Below are 23139 nucleotides of genomic sequence, written 5' to 3'. Positions count from 1 at the left end.
TGACCCTCTATGGTATGAGGCAATGACTGTTGAACTCCTCTATCATGACCCTAGCAAAAATGTACCCTTCACTCGTGCAAAACACTAATTTTTTAGGCTAAGATTCTTCTATGGTTAGACTTGAGCAATAAATTGCTTACATGGAACAATGGGTTGAAGAGAGTTTGGGTAGGCCCAATCAGGTGTGCGTTATGCGGGAATGAGGAATAGATATTCCATCGATTTGTTTCTTGTCCATTCATTGTTCAAGTTTGGAACTCTATAGTACTTAAGTTTGGGCCCTAAGCAAAGTGGAATGCACCTAGTCTTGAGGATTGTGTCAAAAACTGGCTCTTTGATGTTTTGGTCGCTAGCTATGGATCTTTTCCTAGCTTTTTCTTGCATTTTATTTGGCGGGTACAAAATCTGTCTCTTTCAACTTTTCAAGATATGATAATTCTGGTGGAAGTGGTATATGATACAATTCAGAAATTGACCAGAGATTACAAATGTCAGCCTAAAAAGGCTAAAACTCATGATCCAATTTTGCCCTCTCTAGATAATGAAATCCCCTGGGGATTTTTTATGTGTCCAGTCAAGGCCATCCTTGTTGCTGGAGAGTTGGAGTTGTCCTTCATTTAAACTCCTCTCATTTTTCCATCTTCATTATGCTCATGGAATTGGCTCAAATATGAAAGCTGAATTTGCGACATTATGGAATCTTCTACGGCGTGCTAAACATCTCAGTTTAACAAAGTTACAGGTTCTTGGGGACGCTAAAGTTGTTATTGAATGGGAAAAAGACAAGTTAAAAATTCAGAATGTTCATCTTCAGTTTTTGATGAGCTAGATACGAGACTACATTTGTGGTTTTGAGTGGACTTCCATTTCCCACATTTATTGGATGGTCCTTTATCTCTCGTTAATTTCTTCATGGACATATCTGATTAAAGACAGATCTTTTCTTTTGTAAATTCATGTGGACTATAAATGATGAGGAAGCTTTTTTGCATATGTTTTGGCTAGGCGAATTACTGATAACAAAGCCCAAATTGTAAGTTCTGTTTTTGTATGGTGTACGGTGATAGCCACTCAAAGTTCTTTTTTGTATATAGCAAGCAGGCTGGGAGATTGTACCAAGTTTTTGTAGTGCAGAGAGGCACAATCTGTACCCCTACGGGGGTTGGAACATGCATATTTCTCATGGAATATAATGAATCATGTTCAAAAGATGCAGGAACTAAAAAAAAATCATCAATTGAGATAGACATTAAAGATAAGAGATTCATAGTCGTTCTGTTTAATAGCCTCCCTTCTGAGTATCAAAAGTTGTAACTTCATTTTGTCTCTTCTTGAAATGAAATTCCCACATTTGAATAAGTTATAGGCTTGCTACTCTAGGAAGAGCAAGACTCAAGAAAAATGAATTTGTCACTGATAGATCTTTTATAGAAATAGACAGATGAAGAGGTTGTAATAAGGCTCATCAAGAAGAAAGGTATAATTGATATCAAAATGGGAGGCTAATTTCAAATCAATAGTTATAGGCTAATCTCTACTTCTCAATGTGCTTGGTAGATTGATTCAGAAGCCACCAAGAATATGAACATTAAGCAAGAAGTTTTTGCAAACCTTTTTCCCTGTGATAATAAGATCATTATTCTTGGTGATGGCAATATTCATGACATAATGTTCCCTATTAATTAATTTCCCAAGAGTGAACGAAGTAGCCTATCAAACCCCATAGGCAATAGTCAATGATAAAGGGGGAAACCCATTATCCAAAGCTTTTGGGGAAGCATGGGGTAAATTGGAGCAAAACTTGGGAAGGAAGCCAAAATTGGGGATAAGTGGTGGGAAACTTGTAACCCCTCAAATTAAAATAAGGAGAAGAGACCCCAAAGGGAGTCTATTAATAAGAGAGACAAGAAAAATTATTCTCATCAAGGTTGACTGGATATTTTTGTTTTGTGAGCTAAGGCTCTAAGGGTTTTAAGACACCCTATCCTTTTGATTGGTTTCGATGGTGAAAGATTCCACCCTAGCCAATCCCCCCCTCATTCTCTGACCTGTTTGGGAAACTTTCTAAGACATTTTTCATCTAGTTTTGGCAATCAAGGAGATTTTATGCGGCTGGTTTGGCTTGAGGAGACACACTATGACAGTCGTCATCTATTCCGAGTTTCCTGAGGCTTAAATCAAGGACAATGAGGTTTCTATGGAGCAATAAATCCCCCATCTGAGTTAGCGGAGGCCCTCTAGGGAAAAATCTGAGGCAGTGTGCCCTTCCTAAACAATTTTTGGAGCAGCGAATTGATACTGGAGCCACAGATTGGTACTAGAGCTTCTCCTGAGGCACGAAGCTCTGTAAGGACTACTCTGTGGAAGTGCTGGGTTCCAGAGGCCCAAATTAGGGCTGTGGATCACCTCCAGTAAGTAGCAATCCACCTCCCAAGTTCATGCTAAGGCAGCGACATATCCCTGGACACCAAACAGAAACATTAGACCACATGCACTGACCAATCCTGAACAGCGAGGTCTGTTATAAAATTCTCTGTGGCATATAAGTAGTTTTGGAGGCAGCGAAGACCCATACTGGCACCAGCAACAGCTTCAAGATAATTTCAAGGCGTCTGAACAAAGTAGCTTTGCAGCAGTAGGAGGCACAAGTATAAAGATAGCCGGTTGTTCAGGGCAACTTTCCCTAAGCGTCCATTGCAAAAAAGCCTGGCTGACTGAAGGTCAGACTAATAGCACTAGGGCAAGTAGAATTATTAATAATTGTTGTAGAACTGAATCTTAGTAGGAATGGAATTTATAACCTAGTATGTATCTTGTGAACCAATAGCATATGCATGGACTATTGGTGGAATTAATTCATTGGTTTCAATGTTTACTAAAATCAATATTGCTTCTATTTGCAAAAAATTGAAAACAGTATTGTGATATTAGTATATTAGTATCAGACCCTAGGGCATTTTTACCCCAAGGGATATTACAGTGGTATCATAGCTACCACTCCTGCTAGCCTAAAGTGTTTATTTGAAAAATGGAGCTGTTGGAAATTGGAATCAGTTTTCCACTTGGGGAAGGAGTACACAAAGTTTTGGCAGAAGTGTGAAGAGCACAACAAAAACTTGGCAAAAAGGATAGAACAAGCTGAAGAATGGGTGAAGGCACACCCACGTCAGTTTACATGGCTATGCTCTCCTAACAAGAATTGGACGAGTGCTTGCAAAAAGCAAGGGAGGTACAAAAGGAAAATGTACTAGACCACACAGAGGGTCTTGCAGTTGATAATTCAGGTCATTCTACAGATGAATTAACTGGCACAGAGATAAGCGAGAAGATGAAAGGAAAAGAAATGTAGCATGCCACCTCTCTGATATTAGGCTCTGGAAATTCTTTAGAGGCAAAGAATAAAAGACATCAATCTTTTGAACGTGGCTATGGGATTTCAGAGAGGGAAAACGATCCTTCAAAGGGAGCTAAGCAGGCATCACCGAATGAGAGAACCAAAGTGGCTAGTGGTATAGACAACTGAAATTTTCACCTTGCAATATTGATGGGGTTCAAAATAAGCCTGGGATTATTGGTCATGATCACCATACATCAACTTTTAGCGCTGGTAATAGAGGTTTTACCGGACATGAAGCTAGTGCTCTCACATCATCACCTTCCACTGCAGCTCAAATAAATGATGAGGGAAGACGCCATAAGTACCCCAACTTTTGGGACTGGGGATTTAGCAAAATCATCTGTGACCTGAAGCAACTTTAATTTTGAGCGGAGAAGTCAACAAAGCTATAAAATGAATTTTGGTGAAATTGATAACATCGTTGTTAGAGCATCAGCATATGGGACTGGTGTTTTGCAAAAATGAGTCATCTGCACTCAATGTCATAATGAGAGAAGACCCCAAGAACTGTATACATCAGCTTTTGTAGGTGGTAGTATGGGTAGAGCACTGGGTCATCTGTATCTGGATCAAATTCTCATACATTTCACTCCTCTGGTGTGAACCAAGATAGTCATGAAAGAAGCCTTGTACAGTATTCAGGTCTTGCTGGTAGAAATATGGTCTCTGTTGAATCAGCAGTGCATGGATCTGGTGTTAGGGTGGCCCATTAACATGCTGTCTTGCAGGAACTAGGGAGGCCATTGAAACAAGCAGCGAAAACACATTAATCTTTAGGAAAGCACATTGATGTTATTAATGGACCAAGGATTAAAACAGAAACTGCTGACAAACCAACCTGTCTTGATTGTGTAATGGAGAATGGGAATCTCAGTAGTCAGTACCATTGATCATGATTCTTCAGATTCCTCAGAATTTTCTAGTTCATTTATAATGCAACCTGGAGGGGACAATGCTAAGAAAAGCGGTTCAACCTCTTGTGAGAGTACAGCTTTAGATAAAAAGGCTGTGAGTTATTTTTCTGCAGTGGATCATCTTGAAGAGATATCAGACTTAGTAGCCACAGATATTTCTACAATTCGTTCTAGCACTATGGATGTTCCACCTTCATTGCCTTGCATTCCTTCTACTTCAGGGAGTACTCTGAATGCAGTTTCTATACCTTCTAGGAAAGTGAACCAAACTACTGGTAGTACATCTGCAATTAGTTCAGTAGTTGTCCCTAGTGTTGCCTGTCACTGTAACTACCATAAATGTTGCTCGACAGATACATTGGCAGGCATTAACTACAAATCCCACATCTCAACATTTTACCCAAGGAGTAGGTGGAAACATGTTATTCCATTCTTGTTAAAAGGTACCGATACGAAAGAGCAAAGGATTCAACAGTTCAAAACCATGTTAAAGGAAAAAGGGAAATCTCGAAAAACTAGCAGGAAGACAATGCAACCTCGAATTGAACCTACTAATCAACAAGATTCCACAGTGGAAGCTGATGTACTTAAAATGGATGCTGACATTGCTGAGGATGTGAAAGTTGGAACGTCTTTAGAAGTATAAACTCAAGGAAGTGTCTCTCTAACCGTTTCCTCTGCTTCACTAGGAGAATCCATTACAAGTTTGCCTGCAGTTCCAATTGCACCTGGTGCCCGAAAACGCGTTACCAATACCTCACTTCCTGAGGTTCAAGAAGAATCTACTAAACAAGGACTTAAATTAGAATTAGTTGCTGATTTTTGGTAGCTTGGAGGTATTCCAAGCCCTAGGGTTCGGGGTTTGGAGGTTGGAGGGCCACAAAAGCACTTGTGGGTGTGAAACCCACATCTGTGGGCTTTGCACCCAAGCATGTGGGTGTGGATCCATGACAATATTCCGACATGTGATGGATGACGATGATAGTGCATCTCGAGATGAATCGGATGCATCGAAAATCATCTGATTCCAACTTGTAGTTGAAAAGAAATGAATATTTGAATGTAGAGTGTGGGTTTGGTGAAGTCGGCCTAGTTGTTGAGAGACTTCTTGACAGGTTGGCAGCCCTCTTTCTATCATTCGATGGAGCCATCTTGTTGGATATAAATAAGAGGTGAGAATGGAGCTATTTGATATATCCTAAGTGCATTCAACGTCAAGGTTGGCTCTGACATTGGCAGTGAAATCTGAGGCAGCTAGGGCAGGAGGAGGACGAGCATCTTGAAGGGTATTGTTTCTGAGTTGGGTGTAGGTTCATTGAGAGAATGAGCCGCAAACCTAAGGCAGCCAAGGTGAGGGCTAGAAGCACTGTGTGAGAAGCTTTTCTCCTATGACTGAGCTCGTCTTCCTTGCCAGATCAGGCCGTTGGTTCAGAGGTAAGTTTGTGACTATTTGTGCTTTTAGTACTCTGTTTAGGCCGCAGAAATAGTAGAGTTGCTGGAAGGTGCGAGTAGGTTTTTTGGTGATGTGTGGGGCCTAGGGAGGCTCTCCTAGCCAGGCCGCATCTTTCTGCAGCAGGCAACAGCCCAAACAGGGGTGTCTTCCCTGTGGTTTGAAGGATAGACCCTTGCTGGAGCAAATGTGGGTTTGTTGGAGTGTTTGTGCAGTGACTTGAGGTCTTCAAGGGTGCACAACAAGGCTAGCAAGGCAGCAAAGGAAGGAAAGCTTGTTTGGAAAAGAAAACGAAGAGTTTTGAGCAAGGGTTTAGGGCTAGATAGTGTGCCCTAACCAGACTTGCAGGTGCACAAAGTACAAGGCAGTGTGACAGCAGTAGGTTGTTGTAGATGTCTCCATAGCGATGAGGATGCTAGTGGATGGGAGGTCAGAATTGGACAGTTGAGCACATCCGAGGAGATAATTATATCAACAGTTGTTTGGGTGTCACGTCAAGAGGAGCAGCAGAAGGTTGCACGTATGTATGTCCTCTTGAGTTGATATAATTTGCAGGTGGATGGTGTCCTAGGAGAGGACACGTGAATTGTTGTAGTATTGGGAATTTTAGGTCTGTTGGAGGGCAGCGTGAACACGCCCACTATGGAGCCCTAAGTGCAGTGCAGGGAAGGTGACTTGACTGCTAGGAGTGGCAGTTTTTGGAGCTCATAGGTCTGATCAGCCAAAGGAGCAGTTTGTTGCAGCCCATGTTCATTGTCGGAGAAGAGACTTGCAGCAGTGATGGGTGGCATCCCTTCGTGCCCTACGTTAGTCTTCATTGGAGCAGCGCAAAATGACTATAGTGGGTTGAAGTCCCTGAATAGCTAAGGAGCAGCAGTGGGCAGTTGTGAGTTGTGAACAACTCAACATGAATCTCGATGTGTTGATGCGTTGATGGATGAACGATCAACGATGCGTTGATGGACGAACGATCAACGATGCGTTGATGGACGAACGATCCACGAGAGAGCAAATTGTTCAGCCAAGATTCAGTGGCCAGATGGACTTGGAGCATTGCTAGAGGCAGGTGCTACAGATCAAGAGCCGAAGGACCAGACAGGTATAGGGTACGACCTAGAAGAGATGAGAGAGCGCGCTACAGCCAGATGGTCAGAGTATCTTGTTGAGGCTAGATTGGTTGTCGATGGATTGACACCAAGCCCCAGTTTTGTATTCTTGTACTAGTGGATATTTGAGGGCCATTATCCCTGGTATGGGAGCCCTAGACAATTGTATTATTCAGTTGGATTAATATAACGAAGTTGGGTTATTGTACAAAATTGTGGAAAAAGTTGTGTATATTTTGTGCGCTAGTAGATTTACTGTTGTTTACATTCTGTTGTGCAAAGCAGCTTCGTTGTGATTCTTGGTTTGGTAGCGTCAGAGATTTAAGATTCTGACCTAAACACCAAGATCGTGGAAAAACAACATGGTATTAGAGCATGTCTAAGCTACTTTGAAGGGCCAATGAATCAGAGCATGCACAGCGAAGCAACTCAGAGGGTGTTGTGGGTGTCTAGATCATGGAGCAAAGTGTTCAGCTGAAGACCTGGAGATGTGGTCTTGACTGGCTTAACAACGAGATTAGCTGGGAGTTCTGGTGGATTGGTGGAGAGCCTGGTGAAGAACAATTTGTTGTAGGGCGGGTTGTTGATCATGGACTTCCTATGACTTTTCAAGATGGTTGGGACAACTCGAGGACTTCTTTGGCATGGAGGAGATTAGCATGATCAAGATTGCTTCATGTGATGGACTACAGGTCGACGGGCTAGAGTCTTCATCGGATCATGATGTTGGATATTCGAGATTGGAAGGATTTGCACGAGTGGTATTTGATCTAGGAGGATAAGTGCTTGCAAGACTGAGCTAGTGGAGTCATGTAGGCCCAGAGGGAGTCTAGCCTTAGAGGGAGCAGCCCTATGGAGGTTTGGGATCTCCAGGCTCAGATGTGATGTGGCAGAGACACTACCAAGATTGTCGGGTTCATTCTACAGAGTATGTTGCAATGATGAACACCAGATGGGCTAGTGTCGTCGATGTTGATGATGGTTAATTCCTAGTCTTGGAAGTACCTCACTTGCTAAGAGGGAGTGTTGATTTTTGGTAGCTTGGGAGGTACTCCAAGCCCTAGGGTTCAAGGTTTGGAGAGCCACAAAAGCACTTGTGGGCGTGAAACCCAAACTTATGGGTTTTGCACCCAAGCATGTGGGTGTGGATCCATTACAAGATTTCGACATGTGATGGATGAGCATGATAGAGCACATCAAGACGAATCCAACGCATCAAAAATAGTTGTAGTTGAAGAGAAATGATTTTTTGAATGTAGAGTGTGGGTTGGTCAAGTCGGCCTAGTTATTGAGAGGCTTCTTAACAGGTTGGCAACCCTCTTTCTATCATTCGATGGAGCCCTCTTGTTGGATATAAATAAGAGGTGAGTATGGAGTTATTTGATATATCCTAAGTGCATTCAAGGTCAAGGTTAGCTCTGAAATCGGCCTGAGGCAGCTTGGGCAGAAGGAGGACGAGCATCTTGAAGGGTATTGTCTCTGAGTTGGGTGCAGGTTCATTGAGAGAAAGAGTCACAGACCTAAGGCAGTCGAGGTGAGGGCTAGAAGGATTGTGTGGACAACTTTTCTCCTATGATTGAGTGCATCTTCCTTGCCATATCAAGCCGCTAATTCAGAGGTAAACTTGGGCCAGATCAAGCCGCTGATTTAGAGGTAAATTTGGGATTGTTTGTGCATGTTTTAGTGCTCTATTTGGGCCGCAAGGATAGTAGAGCTATTGGGAGGTGTGAGTACGTCGTTTGGTGATACATGGGGCCTAGGGAGGCTCTCCTAGCCAGACCGCATCTCTTTGTAGCAGTCTGCAGCCTAAACAGGGGTGTTTTCCCTGTGGTTTAAAGGATAGACCCTTGCTGGAGCAGCCATGGGTTTGTTGGAGCGTTTGTGCAGTGACTTGAGGTCTTCATGTTTGCACAACAAGGCTAGTAGGGAAGGGTAGCCTGTTTGGAAGGGAAATCGTAAAGTTTTGAACAAGGGTTTAGGGCTGGTTAGTGTGCCCTAACCAAACTTGCAAGTGCACAAAGTACAAGGCAGGGTGACAGCAACAGGTTGTTGTAGATGTCTCCTTGGTGATGAGGATGCTAGTGGATGGGAGGTCATAGAGTTGGATAGTTGAAGACATCCGAGGAGCAAATTATATCAGCAATTGTTTGGCTATCACATCAAGAGGAGCAACAGAAGGTTGCAAGTGTGTATGTCCTCTTGAGTTGATATAATTTGCAAGTGGATGGTGTCCTAGGAGAGGAAACGTGTATTGGTGTAGTATTTGGGCATTTTAGGTCTGTTAAAGGGCAGCATGAAAGTGTCCAAGTGTGGAGCCCTAAGTGCAATGCAGGGAAGGACACTTACCTGCTAGGAGTGGCAGTTGTTGGAGTTCATAGGTCTGATCAACTAGAGGAGCAGTTTATTGTAGCTCATGTTAACTGTTGGAAAAGAGACTTGCAACAATGATAGGTGGCAGCCCTTTGTGCCCTGTGTTAGTCTTCATTGGTGCAGCTAAAGAAGCCTATAGTGGGTTGAAGTCCCTGAACAGTTGAGGAGCAGCAATAAGTAGTTGTGAGTTGTTCACAAACGGAGTTGTGAACAACTCAATAGGAGTCTCAATGTGTTGATGCATTGATGGACGAACGATCAATGAGAGAGCAAAGAAAAAGGTCCTAACTTGTATATCAAAGAAAAAGGTGACGAAACTATCATTAGGTTATATAAGTTGATGACTTAATAATTAAGATCCATCTTAACTCCGGATCTATCAAGCGGCGAGAGGGATCAAATCTCTTGAGGTGCAAGCCTCTTTTTTGAGTGCAAAACTTGAGGAAAGGTTTGCACCTCGAGAGATTTCATCCCTCTCGACGCTTGATAGATTCGGAGTTAAGATGGATCTAGGTCAGTTTCAGTCGTGTGCTACCAAAGAAAATCTAATGAACAGATGATTGATTTTATCCATAATATGTAAAATCATCTAATATTAATATAATCATTTTAAACATGCTAAATATGTCTCAAATTAATGTGGTCATTTTAATTTTAAATTTGCTTAGTTACCTTAGTTTGTTGAAATAATAAATATTGTGAATAACTTTAATGATGAAAAATGATGAAATCAAAATTTTGAATGTAAAGTGACAATGTAATAGTGTTGAATGATAGAAAATGTGAATAATAAGAATATAGTAAATTACAAATAGTCTTCATTGTGATTAATCTCAAACTATTTTCTTCTACTATTTTTATTGTCACCCTTGTTACTTTTGTCATTTTTTCATATCAATTATATGAAAAGGACAGGTTAAATCATAAACCATTTAAATCTTTAGCTCGAGATATTGTAGTAAACATCATACCTTGTCTCTCTTTCTCTCCAATATTAATAGGTTGAATTACTATAACACAAAAATCAATGTACATTGTCAATAATTTTTTATGCTTACATTGAAATCAATGCACAATATTAATCCAATCACTTTAAAATTAATGTACCATCATACATCCAATTACATCAAATCAGAAATCAACATCTACACTAAAATCAATGCATATAATGCAAGAAATCAAATAAGATTAGAAAAAACATTTACATTGAAATCGATGCATCTAATGCAAGCAATCAAATACGATTAGAAATAAACATTTACACTCAAATCAATGCATCTAGTGCAAGTAAGAAAATAGGTTTATAAACCAACATCTACACTGAAATTAATGCATCTAGCGCACGCAATGAAATAGGATTATAAATAACCATCTAAACTGAAATCAATGCATCTAATGCAATAAATATTCTTCCCTCTACCCTCCATATATATATATATATATATATATATATCCCTCCATCTCTCCTTTGTCTCTCTATCTCAACACCCCAAATGCACATACTCTCTCACTCCATATCTATCAATCTCTTTGTCCCTCCCTCTCTCTCTCCATCTCTCTTCTTCCCTCTCTTCACTTTCCATCTATATCTCTATATCCTTTTGTCTCTCTATATCACCCCCAAAACATACACTCCCTTTCTCCAATCTATCTATCTATCCCTCCCTCTTCCTCTTCCTCCCTCTCACTCTCTTCCCCTTCTCTCCCTCTCCCACACTTCTATCTCTCTTCCCTCTTGTTGTCCTCTCTCCCTCCATTTTTATTATCACTCCCTCTCTCTCTACCTTTCTCTCTCTATTTCTTTATTCTTACCTCCCTCTCTCCCCCTCCAACTCCATCTCTCTCTCTCTCTCTCTCTCTCTCTATTACTATATTCTTCCTTCTCTCCTCTCTCGTTCTCTCCCCCATTCTCTCCATCTCCTTCTTTGTCTTTATCTCACCCCCAAACACACACTCTCCCTCCATCTCTCCCTTGTCATTCCCTCTCTCTCTCCACTTTTCACTCTCTATGTATTTCTTCTTCCCTCCTTATCTCCTCTCTCTCAAGTCCGCTCTCTCTTCAAACCTCCCTCTCTCTTCCATTTCTCTCCTACCTCCCTCTCTCTTCCATTTCTCTCCTACCTCCCTCTCTCTTTCCCCATCACTCTCCTCCTCTCTCTCAAGTCTCTCTCTCTCTCTCTCTCTCTCTCTCCCCCCCCCAACTATGTTATTATATCCCTCCCTCTCTCCTCCCCTTCTCTCTATCTCTCTTTCTTTGTCTCTTTATCTCACCCCTAAACATACTCTCTCTCTCTCTCCATCTCTCCACCTCTCACTCTCTGTCTTTCTTCTTCCCTCATCCTCTCCTCCTCTCTTGCAATTCCTCTCTCTCCCTTTCTCTCCTACCTTCCTCTCTCTTCCCCCATCTCTCTCTCTCTCTCTCTCTCTCTCTCTCTCTACTTCTCTCTCTCCCCCTCCAACTCTCTACTCCCTCTCCCTCTCTTACCCTTCTCTACATCTCTCACTCATCTCCCTCTTTGTCTCTCTTCATTTCTCCTCTCCCCTATCCTTAAGTTTATCTCCATCTCTCCCTTGTCACTCCCCCTATCTCTCCACCTCTATCACTATATGTCTTTGTTCTTCCCTCCCATATATATAGAGTTAATATATATCATGATATATTAATATATATATATTATAATATAATAAATTTAATATTGTATTAATCCAAAGTTATTAAATTTAATAATATTAATATTATAATATATTAATATGGAGATTAGATTTAATAATAATAATAATAATAATCATCTTTTAATATTAATATTATGGTTAATAATGATTTTTTGTATGGTATTAATAATCATTTGGCCCATGGTATTTGGCCCATAAGCGTGACCTAAATAAAACTTATTTTTTGAGTGTTAGTAAGTATAAAGAGGTTTATGGAGTAAATATAAAAAGAGGTTTTATTTATTTACCATGCCTCTGGTTTATTTATATTTTTATTTATTTATCATATCTCTTTTATTTACCATGGTATTTTGCCCATAGGCATGGTATATAATTAGATGTTGATTTCTAATCCTATTTGATATATTTTTATTTATTTATCATACCTCTTTATACCTCTTTTATATTTATATATTTACCATACCTCTTTTATAAATATGGTATTTGGCCCATAGGCTTCACCTAAATAAAACATATTTTTGAGTTTTCGTAAATATAAAGAGGTTTATGGAATAAATATAAAAGGGGGTTTTATTTATTTACCGTACCTCTAATTTATTTATATTTTTATTTATTTACCATACCTCTAGTTTACTTATATTTTTATTTATTGCATACTTTTTTTGAGTGTTAGTAAACCTCTTTATATTTTAAATTTATATTGTGTTTATACATACTAATAATTAGATTTATTTTTAAACAGGGCTGACATTAGATTAAAAATGTTAAATGTTAAACATTACGTTTACATTTATATTTATGTTTACATTTTTATTTGAGATCTACCCTCATAGTACATACTAGGTTGTTTACGTTTACGTTTACGTTTTTATGTGAGATCTACCCCCATACTGGGCTGTAGAGCGCCTCTCGGCGCAAAAACAAGCACTGCACACGTTGTCGAAACTGTACACATGCACTTATTTGTATTAAGTTTTAACCATATATAGAGTACAAAATTGTGGAGTTAGTAATTAAAATTGACCAAGTTTCCGATAAAATATAATAAGCTGGGTGAATGACAAGGTATAACTTATAAGGATGAGGACAAAGTCACCCCAAAAGGGATAAGGATAAAGCACAAAATAGATAAAGTGCAATATACTACATGTTCAATAGACTAAGCCTGAACAACACGCAAACATATGTACATAACTTACCATCACAATATACCTGGCACAAACAGGATATACTCATTGGAAATATTTGTTTGCTTCGTAAAGAGTTAACCACTCCAAGTTTATCAATAACTAGACCAGCACACTAGTCAACAACACATCAGTTAACCAATCGTGTCAGAACTCTATGCAAGCCCGGTTAAACTCCACCCACTCTTTCAATCGATTTAACAGGTCTCATATTGGAAGACGGGCACTAAAGCCAAGGAAAACAGACAACTATCATCCACATGGATTCCTCTTATGAAGAAAAATTGAAAATTGAGAATGTGATGAAAAAGGCATGGCATTTTACTAGCTTTCACATTATATGTAGTGGAAATTTTCATTCATACATATATATTTCCATGACATACATATCTTGAGGGTATCCACCAATCACTTCCCTTTATTTTGAGGATGGCATCTAGTGTAAACTTTATAATTCGGTGTTCAACACCGATACAACAATATATTCATTAAGAGTTCAAAATGTCACTTGTGGGATTCATCCTGGGTAGGGAGGATAATACTCCTCTCAATGAACATCATTGGATCCAAACGGTTAGCTCAATCAGTTGTTGAGCATTTAGCTAGTTCTATGTAAGTATATGCCTGGTTCAAATCCCCCTAAGTAAAGTGGGGGAGAATTGTGTTCTTTCTTTTTCTCAAGTCTTTGGTAGGTCAACCCCAGGATTTTGCACAATTAAGGATCAATTTTGGTTCTAGTCCAAATCAGCTCTTGAGCATCTAGTAATGAAACAATAATGATTGAAACTGTCATATTTCAAGTTTCAACCAATGAGAATTTGTGTTTACCAGTCTTTGTATTATTTTTTGCACCTTGTCATTAAATCAAACCAGACAATTGCAAAAATTCTAATCCATTCATTATTAGAGTTACCGGGTAAATGTTTAATGATATTGGTCTCTGTTTGTAATTCTTCACCTGACCATATAAAACTTGGAAAGAAATTTCTGGCTATCAAAGCAGTATGTATTCTTTTTTTACAACTGAAAAATACTTGTAAAATGCTGGCTGTGTTTACAGAAATATTGTGGTGTTTCAAATAGTTGGTCGTTTGGTTAGTGTGAAGAATGTGTGAAGGATTCAGTGTAGTCAAAACAAATCACATGTTTTACAGTTTCTGTCTTGTCGTGAAATCTTTGATGTGGCTGTCCTTAATTGGCATGTACTCCAATTAATGGCATGGATGATGTTATTTCTTAACAGTTGTGTAGTTTTATTTGATCAATTAAAGGTTGTTTAAAATAACAATAATAGGATAAATCTGTGGTGAAAGGTGATCAGGTCCAATTTGAAGGTAACTGAAGCATTGTCTTTCATTGCAGAAGGCTGTGAACAGTTTCCTTGGAATTTTTACAGCAATTATTTTGCTCTTTTTGAGCATTAGTTTACCAGTTACCTGGAGAAATGTTTGGAATAGGTTATAATTTGTGCAGTCTTTGAAAGAAATCTCTTTACAGTTTTATGGTCAATTAGATAAAAATATCTAGGCCAACTTTCCTGGTTGCTATTTGCTTCTGATCATCTTTGCATTTCCAAACATTTTTGGTCATGCTGTGTATTATTTACAAATTTTGTAAAGGAGCTTAAAGTATTTCGGTAACATGGTAGTCAACTTCAGCAGAAATCTTTATCCGATTCAATATATAACTGGCAGGTGGGAAGTTGTGCCAGCACAACAAAAGGTTGTGCTCCATTTAAATTAAAATAAAGTGCAAACTGAAAAATATGTTCGACTCTCGTAAAAGTATATGGACGTCATTTAAAAAATATGGCGACTCCCTGGTTCAAGTTTGTCATGTTTGAAGTACTACTTAGAGATTGCCCTTCTCTACACGGCAAAGCTATAAACTTATAAAAAGCTCACATTCTATTCAACCTTCCAGTTATTATATGTTACGTTGTATTGTGACCTATTGAACTAATAATGCATTCTTTGGAGAACTAGTGGATAATTAACAGGATAAGTTTAAAGCATAGGATAATCTAATGGATCAACTTGTCATGATATAGCTGTGGTAGATTGGATGGCTTATTGTTTGAAGCTATCTGTACAGGAAGGGATCTATCATTATCTAAAGACCATAGCTTCTCAATACTCTATTATCGATATTATTCTGCTGCATTAGATTTGAAAGGATTGTATTTGTTGTCTGAATCAAACAATCCATGAGTTTGAGTATATATAATATATATATGCAGATTTATGGCAAAAACTGAATATTGCCTTGTTTTCACTGAGTATCTCTACAGCACATTGTGCAGCTGTACTCTTCTCTTTAAAGGTTTGAGTGTTGTCTGCATCAAACAAACCACGAGTTTAGTATAACTGAGCAGATTTATGGCAAAAACTGAATATTGCCTTGTTTTCACTGAGTGTCTCTATAGCACATTTGTGTGGCTGTACTCTTTTCTTTTAAAATTACCCATTTGTTCATACACTACAAAAATGTAATGCATCCCATTTGTTTCCTGTACTAGGAAAACATGTAATGGATGCAAAATTAAGTCTCTGTAAAAACATAGAGAAACCTGCACTTCCTAGGGCTTGTTATTACTATGTAGTATATCTAAATCTATTTCCTATAGAGAAAGAATGGACATTACATGAGGAACTGAAAGAATGAAAAACATGAAGTCTCTGTAAAACATATAGAAAAACCTCCACTTACTAGTGCTTGTTATTGCAAGGTAAAATATCTCAATCTATAAAAGAAAGAATGAAGGAAGCTCTAGTTCAGTATAACAACACACAACACACACTGAAGTTCAGTATAACAACACACAAGTAAAGTCTGAGAATGAAGCAAGCTCTAAATTATAAAAACATGAGGAAACAGCAAAAAATGCCAAACAAAGCCATTCCAAGTTGTATTCACAATGTGCATATGAAAAAAAAGACACTTGTGCTTGTCAATGGTGTAATTTATGAAAAGAGCATATATCATGAATCCTTCCCTCAGGAAGATCTTAAAAACCATGAACCTTCTGTAGATTATTATAACGATGTGACTGACAAATACTTCTGTTCAGTGTTAACTGAGGATAATGAAATCCTAAAGCGCTAAAATCAAATTTAATAGAAGCAAATTGCTAATTCTCAAACACATCTAACAAATACAGTACCAAAAACAAAGCATTGGCAAATATAAAGCACTACATTTGGATATCTTAAGCCTACAGAAAACTAACAAACTTTGCTGAGGATTTTACCTTGATAAGATGGCCTTTTGTAGCAACTTCAGAATTGAGCAAGGCAAAATCTTTTCTTTAGGCCAAAATATACAGAGGGAGAATAAGGCATCTACATATCACAGAATTGCTAAGACAACGAAATAAACAACAAGGTGACAAAATGGACTGCTTCTTGTAAATATGGATAACTTGTAACCCTCCATAATAAAGTTAAGGCAGTATGACAGCATTATTTTTTGCAGATTAGGTAAGTGAAGACAATGAAAAGACCACCAAAAGATGACGTAAGATTCATTCAATATATAATAAGAAATCTAAAAGACGAATATTGAATAGGAAAAATAAAAAGGAAAGAAAATAACCTTCACTACTCCTCAGGTCCATCGCTTTTCGCTCCTTCCAAAGATGGACTTTCAGGTTCAGTGGTGTTGCCAGTCCCCTGAAAATTACAGAATTTAGAAATCCCAATCCTCACTGACGAGGCACCAAGAAAGAAGGAAGAAAGAAAAAATATATCTGTGATTTCTTTCCATAAACTCAATTGGTGTGGAATAATAATAAACCAATAATGGGTTTGCACTGGAGTAACAAATTGCCTCTGTAGTTGGGTTGATAATGCAAGCCACCATGTTCATTTCAAATAAATTATCAGCAAATATGATTCCCAAATAAAATCACCACATACAAATATGAATGACAATATCCTAGCTTCTCTTACTTTTTATATAACACCACGTACAAACATCAATGCCCATTTAGTAGTTTCTTTAAATTCCTATGAAACTCCACGTGCAACAATAAATGCATATCACTATGATGGGATTTCCCCATGTTAATACTTCCTTCTCTCTTACCTCTTCATTTGGAAGAGGTTGCTCAGTCTGCAGTTCATTAGATTCAACATCTTTCGACAAACTATTTGAATTGTCCAACTCAAGTAAATCACAAATTGCATGACCATATCCTTTGTGGATTAGAAGCGTCTCATTGCCATCCTTTGTATGTTTTAAGAGGTTCACCAAGCTTGAGAATTTCATTTCATTTCTGCAAGAACTTGAAGCACTTCCGGTTAGAAAAAAGATGCACTTGCCATTATAAAGTTCAAAAGATATGCCTTCAGATAAAAGTCAAGTAGTCCAGAAAAATGCCAGTAACAACAATAGATAGAGTGATTGCACTGATGTAGATTCTAGAACAGCATCTACAAGAAATAATACATTTTAATGCTCAAAATAACTGTGACCGATGAAACTTTCAGATGCTCCAAAAAACACATTAAACAGAAAACTCTACTCATGACACAGAAGACTTACATGGGTGATGAGCTAAGGCAAACAAGACAATCAAATCCTTTGGAGTTGTCCTGAGACTGATAAAGCTTTCTTAAATTAGGATAGCCTCTTAATAGGTCCAGGAAAAAGGCATGTATTGATCCCTCATCTTTCTCTGCTGCATTTGACTCGGTCTCTGCATCTAGAACTTTTCCTTCATTCTTTTGAGAGCCTTCAATGGGGCATTCCTCTTCGAGAACAGGCTTTGAAACCTCATCTGAACTGCCCTTGTGGATCCTTGTTAATAGGTTAGCAATTTGAACACATGCCTTTTGTTTTTCGCTTGCAAAGGCATTAGGATCTTCATTATCTTCTGCTGTCTGAATATTAAGATCAACCTTTTCATCTATAATTTTACTACCAGCAGACAAAGGCCCTTCCTCCTTAGAGCCAGAATCAGAAAACAGGGCTTTTGATGTGACAATCTCATTGAGATCCTTTTTCACTGAGACCTTCTCTTCTGAAACCTCCTCTCTCTCAACATTCTTAGAGACCTCTTCATCCACTGAAGGTGCTCCCTTCACTGGAGCACTTGATAACTTTGCTTTGAGATTATGCAAACGAAAGTATTCATCTGCTTGGGAAACACGAGCAGAAGGCCATTCTCGCTGTCTTTTTGTTCCTTCCCATCTATTAGCACGGTACACTGAACTTTCCATTTCTCTTTGATGATACATAGACCTAGATCGCCCATAAGGGTAAATCCTCTCATTCTGAGAAACTGAATCCCTGCCATGGAGACCACCAAACCCAGGCGGCCATCTACCAGATTCCTGCTGATGAATAAAAGACGACCTCTCTGAAAAGGAATAAGATTTAGAAAACCTATCCCTCTCAACAGCTAAAGATGGATCCAGTTCTCCTGCCTCTTCTATGGACCTGTCAGTTCGAATCCTAAAAGAGTCAGAACCAGATCCCCTCAAACTCCAATATGACTTACCAGATTCATCAACATCATCGTCCCGTGAAGAACTTGAACCCCTTCCAGATAGGAACTCCCCAAGATGCCTCCCTTCAGGCATGGGAAGCGACCGTTGTTCGAAACCATGTTCAACCTCGGAAACTTTCTGCTTTTTTATGGAACGAGCCTTGGTTGGAACTTGTTCTGATCTGCACAACTGTAGCATGTCAACAGTGCGTGGAGAGATGCTCTGGTCACTAAGTTTGCTTATTAAATCTTCCTCATTTGAAACACGACCTTTGCTTGCATCTGGAGGGGAAGACCCTCGTGAATCCTTGGACAAAGCATCAGTCTTCCCATATTGCTGCTGCAGGGGGTGTTGCATTTCTTTCTCATTCCAAAACAACGAATCTCTTAGTTCTCCATCATCTAAACTTCTATCATCCCTATCAATGGTTGCAGAACTATGTGGCCCAATCTTGTCTGGTTTCCTTTCTAATGGATCTTCTGTGCCAAACAAATCATTCGTCCTGCTATCTGTAGTATTTGGAAATTCATAATTTTCCAGGTCAGAGTCGGAATCACCCGCTAACCCACTTTTACAAGATCTCGAATCTACGGGTTTTGGTACTCCGCCAACATCTACTGCAACCCTTTTCTCTGCCTGATAGCCAGCAAATCCATCGACACTTTCCTTGCTAGTAGAAATATCACAACCCTTTTCCAAAATAGGGCCAGACCTACTATCTCCACTATTCCAGTCCTGCCCAACGCCCTTGAAGCTCCCGAGCTTCCGACTATTCTTAAACTGGGTTTTGCTATCCAAGGAATAGTCCGGCAGTTTTCTTCCACCTGATAACATTTCAGAAGACCCCGAGCCCCTGCGCTTAACTTCTTCATCTCTTCCAGTCAAAGAAGACCCAGATGCCTCCATCGTCAAACCGTTATATCGGGCACATGAAGCACCCCCGTTCTCGTTTGCCAGAACTTCTCTTTCACTGACCCTGATCTCGGGACCATCCTTACACAAGTGCGCAGCTGGAACATTATTCTGCCCCTTCTGAACTAAGCTATTAGCAGGCAAAAGCCCCTGTGAGACCAGATACTCAGCTGCAAGCCGCCCGGCCTCCATCATGATATTTGATTTCCGAGCATGATGTAGTGGCCTGGGTGCCCCTCTCCCAGTCCCACGCCCAGAACCCTTGTAATCAGAAGAGTGAGAAAAATGCCGCAAACCAGAATCGGGGGAGCCACGGTTGGATGGATGCCCAATTCCAAAGGAGTTCCCCCTCGCTGCCTCTCCAGGAGTTCGATGTCTGGCATGCATGGTTGACTTCCTATACACTGTGAATTCTTCTTCTTCCTGATTTTTTATGTTTTTTCAATCGTCCAAGCCCTAAATAGAAGAACTTTCTATTATCAGCTAATGAATCTCGCATCAAAACCCAAACACTGAGAATTCACCCTTCCCCTTCTCTGCTCAGGGTTTTACTTCAAATACTTTACCTTCTTATTCTATAACTTCCTGCTTGAAAATTTTCTGCTTCTCACTCTCAATGTCTACTTTACCTAAACATCCCTCCCCTCCAAATGCTTCTTGCTCCCAAACACACTACAAATTTTCACTGAAAACCTCTTAGAAACCCAAGCATTTAAGGCCATGTATTCACAAAACAACATCGTTCTAGAATATTTCTGCTGGCTTATTGAGATACTCACAAACCCAAAGACTTCACCCTAAACATTCCAACAGAAGGGGGGCAAAAATCATTGTCAAGCATTCTACTGAAATTCAGACAGACCATGGATTTAAACCCTAGTTTTCACGCAACTCGCTGTTTCACTATCTGCAGAACTAGCATTTAAACCCCGAGATATCTTTCCACGAAAAATACGACACCATGCTTTCATCTGGATAAATATTTAAAACCCAATCCATCACAATGCTCGTAGTTTTACTATAGTCTCACTGAAACCCTCACAGGCTAAGCATCTGAGCCTGAATTGACGCATATACAGCTATTTTCACCACGTCTAAACTTCAATTTGATCCACAATTTCAGATCATGAACATTCAACGTACCTCTTCGATGGTTGCCGAAGACTAGTAAGCTTCCTCGCCTGGGGTTTCGATCGTGCGACTCCTTGCTTTAGAGAATTTCGATTTCTTATTATTATCTGATATCTGTATTGGTCTTACTACATGTGGAAAAATAATAAGAAGAAGAAAAACAGAAAATAGAAACAAAAAGCCAAACTCATTTTATAACACTATGCCAATCGGCATAATATTAGTGTTACAAACATGCAACACATTTGGCTAACGTGGCAGTGCTTACGTGTGTAAAAGTGATATGATAGATTTGCGTATTGGCTACAATGTTAAAAATTATGTGCATCAGTGGGTGGAAGTAATACGTTATTAATGGCGATTATTATTTTTAAAGAAATTTTAAATTTATTAAAGGATAAGAAGGTAAGAGAATAATTTATTTATTTTAATAATTTATTTCTATATTCAAAAATTTGGAGGGAAATCTGTTTTATTTGAAATTAATTTTTGTAAATGATATTGTTTTTTTAAAGGAGATGTTTGTCAACATAATAATCATTCTATAGGGTATTCATTGAATGTTTGCAACCTCAACCTTATAATAAATCTTGTGTTAGAGTGGGAAAATTTTATCAGATGCCCTTATTTAAATGGTATTTTCCTAAGTGAGAGAGAGGATTTCGTTTTTTGGAGCTTGAATACTACTAATGGGCAAGTTACAGGTAGAGACGCTAATGGCTCGTTAGTTTTCTCTCCTTTGGAATTTACCATTTAGTGGCATAAAAAATTATGGAATTGGAATTTGCCACAAAAACTAATATGTTTTGGATGCCTCTTGTTGGAGAATAGAACCCTCATTTGGGATAATCTGTTGAAAAGAGGCTTCTTTGGTCCTAATATATGTCGTCTTTGCAAATCTAATGCATAAACAATTTGACTATGTTGGGTCCCTATAATACTAGTGATTACCCCATTACTTTTGTAGTTATACCCCTTATTTATATTGTTGTGCCCCTATTACCCCCATATTGTTATTTCTGTGACCCATAGAATCTCTCTATTGTTATTTTTGTGGCTTTATATTATTATTGTTAGGTCGGCTGGATTATATTGTGACTCCTTAGACTCCTATATATAGAAAGGAGGTTTTGTCATTTGTATCATCCAAAAATTGTTCATTTATGTAATGTAAAGGAGGTTGCCCCTTCGAAGAGGCTGAATTCTAAGGCATTGATCTTTCTTTTCTATCTTTTCTTGAGCTGGTTTCATAACATTTGGTATCAGAGCTTTGGATTCTAGGGTTTCGCTGCTCCAAACAGGTCATCGTGGCATTTTTCGCTATAACTTTTTTTCTGTGACGTTTCAGAAGTCGCAAAAAAAACCCATTTGAGAAGAAATCGCGCTGAACCTTGGGTCTGAATTTCAGAGCTTTTCGCGCGATATTTGCGGAGATATGATCTGAGGAAGTTGGTCTTTTTGCAGACTCCTGAATTACATTCAAAATAGGTGACCTGGGGAAAATCGTCATAACTTTCTCTCTGGGGATCGGATTGAAGTTTCGTAAGAAGGTACAGAAAGAGGACGGGCTGTAGTTTCTTGTGGGTGTTTTTCATATCCAAAAGTCGAAACAGTGACTCGCGGCACGTCGTACAAGTTAGCTCTACTGAACTAGTCTATAATCAAGTCACTGTGGGAGATTTCGCATAACTCTTCCTTGGAGAATCCAATTTGGGTCAGACTTGTGGCATTGGAAAGAGGACACAGAGAGCTACTACAGATCACAAGTTCAGAACTAGATGATTGGAAAGTACAGAGATACATCAGAGGCAATATCGAGCTCCTACAAAGTGAAAAAAGGTGTGTAGATTTTTTTTAAATTTTTGCTTAAGCTTGGTTTGAAAATTTATTTTGAAGGAATTCAAAGGGCATAGTAGAGCATTATTATCGGTAACTGATGCCCCGAGGAAAGAAAATGCAAACACCTAGTAAGGAACCTGAAAGCTCTAGCATGACTCATGAAGAAGAGGAAGAAATGCTACATGATATATCAAAATTACAAGAACAAGTGCAACAAATGTCACGCTCACAAAAGTTAACAGATGCTAAGATAAATGGCGTGGAAGCTAAGATAAATGGCGTGGAAGCTAAGATGAATGGCATGGAAGCTAAGATGGACAATTTGAAGATAGATTTGAACACAAATTTGAAGACAGGCATGGCAGATTTGAAGACAGATTTGACTAATTTTCTACAAGAAATACTTACTAATGGTGAAAAGGTAGTAAAGAAAACTCATGATGAGAACAAAAGAAATGTTAATCATGATTCCATAGACGCTAATGTTGGATCGAAGAATCACCACATTCCAAAAATCGATATGAGGAAGTTTGATGGCAAGGATCCCGCCACATGGATATTACAGATGGAGCAATTCTTCGATCTCAATAATGTGCAAAACACACAAAAGGTACGTATGGCAACTTTATATTTGGAACCAAATCAGTTTGTATGGTATCAATGGCTTT

At 39.0% G+C, this 23139-nt stretch overlaps 1 protein-coding gene across 2 annotated transcripts in view; it reads right to left on the bottom strand.

Annotated features, from left to right (window-relative positions):
• Positions 1–20816, bottom strand: part of LOC149172271 (uncharacterized) — a 41909-nt gene extending 21093 nt beyond the window's left edge. The window contains exons 1-4 of one of the 2 annotated variants that reach the window (XR_016259077.1): positions 17643–20816; positions 17184–17373; positions 16692–16768; positions 16348–16456 (exon numbers count right to left, since the gene is read on the bottom strand). Coding sequence is in view for 1 of the 2 variants with exons in the window: in XM_089424285.1 (XP_089280411.1) it covers positions 16697–16768; positions 17184–17373; positions 17643–19888 (2508 nt within the window). In the remaining variant the exon portion in view is untranslated. The remainder of the gene's footprint in view (positions 1–16347; positions 16457–16691; positions 16769–17183; positions 17374–17642) is intronic. The other variant, XM_089424285.1, reaches the window with a different exon arrangement.
• Between the last annotated feature and the right edge of the window lie 2323 nt (positions 20817–23139).

Source organism: Pinus tabuliformis, chromosome 4_2, assembly GCF_031772625.1.
Source record: "Pinus tabuliformis cultivar Carrire ecotype Pingquan chromosome 4_2, CPIR1, whole genome shotgun sequence".
Lineage (NCBI taxonomy): Eukaryota > Viridiplantae > Streptophyta > Pinopsida > Pinales > Pinaceae > Pinus > Pinus tabuliformis.
The sequence above is the reverse complement of the archived record's forward strand: the minus strand, read 5'-3'. Positions and strand labels throughout refer to the sequence as shown.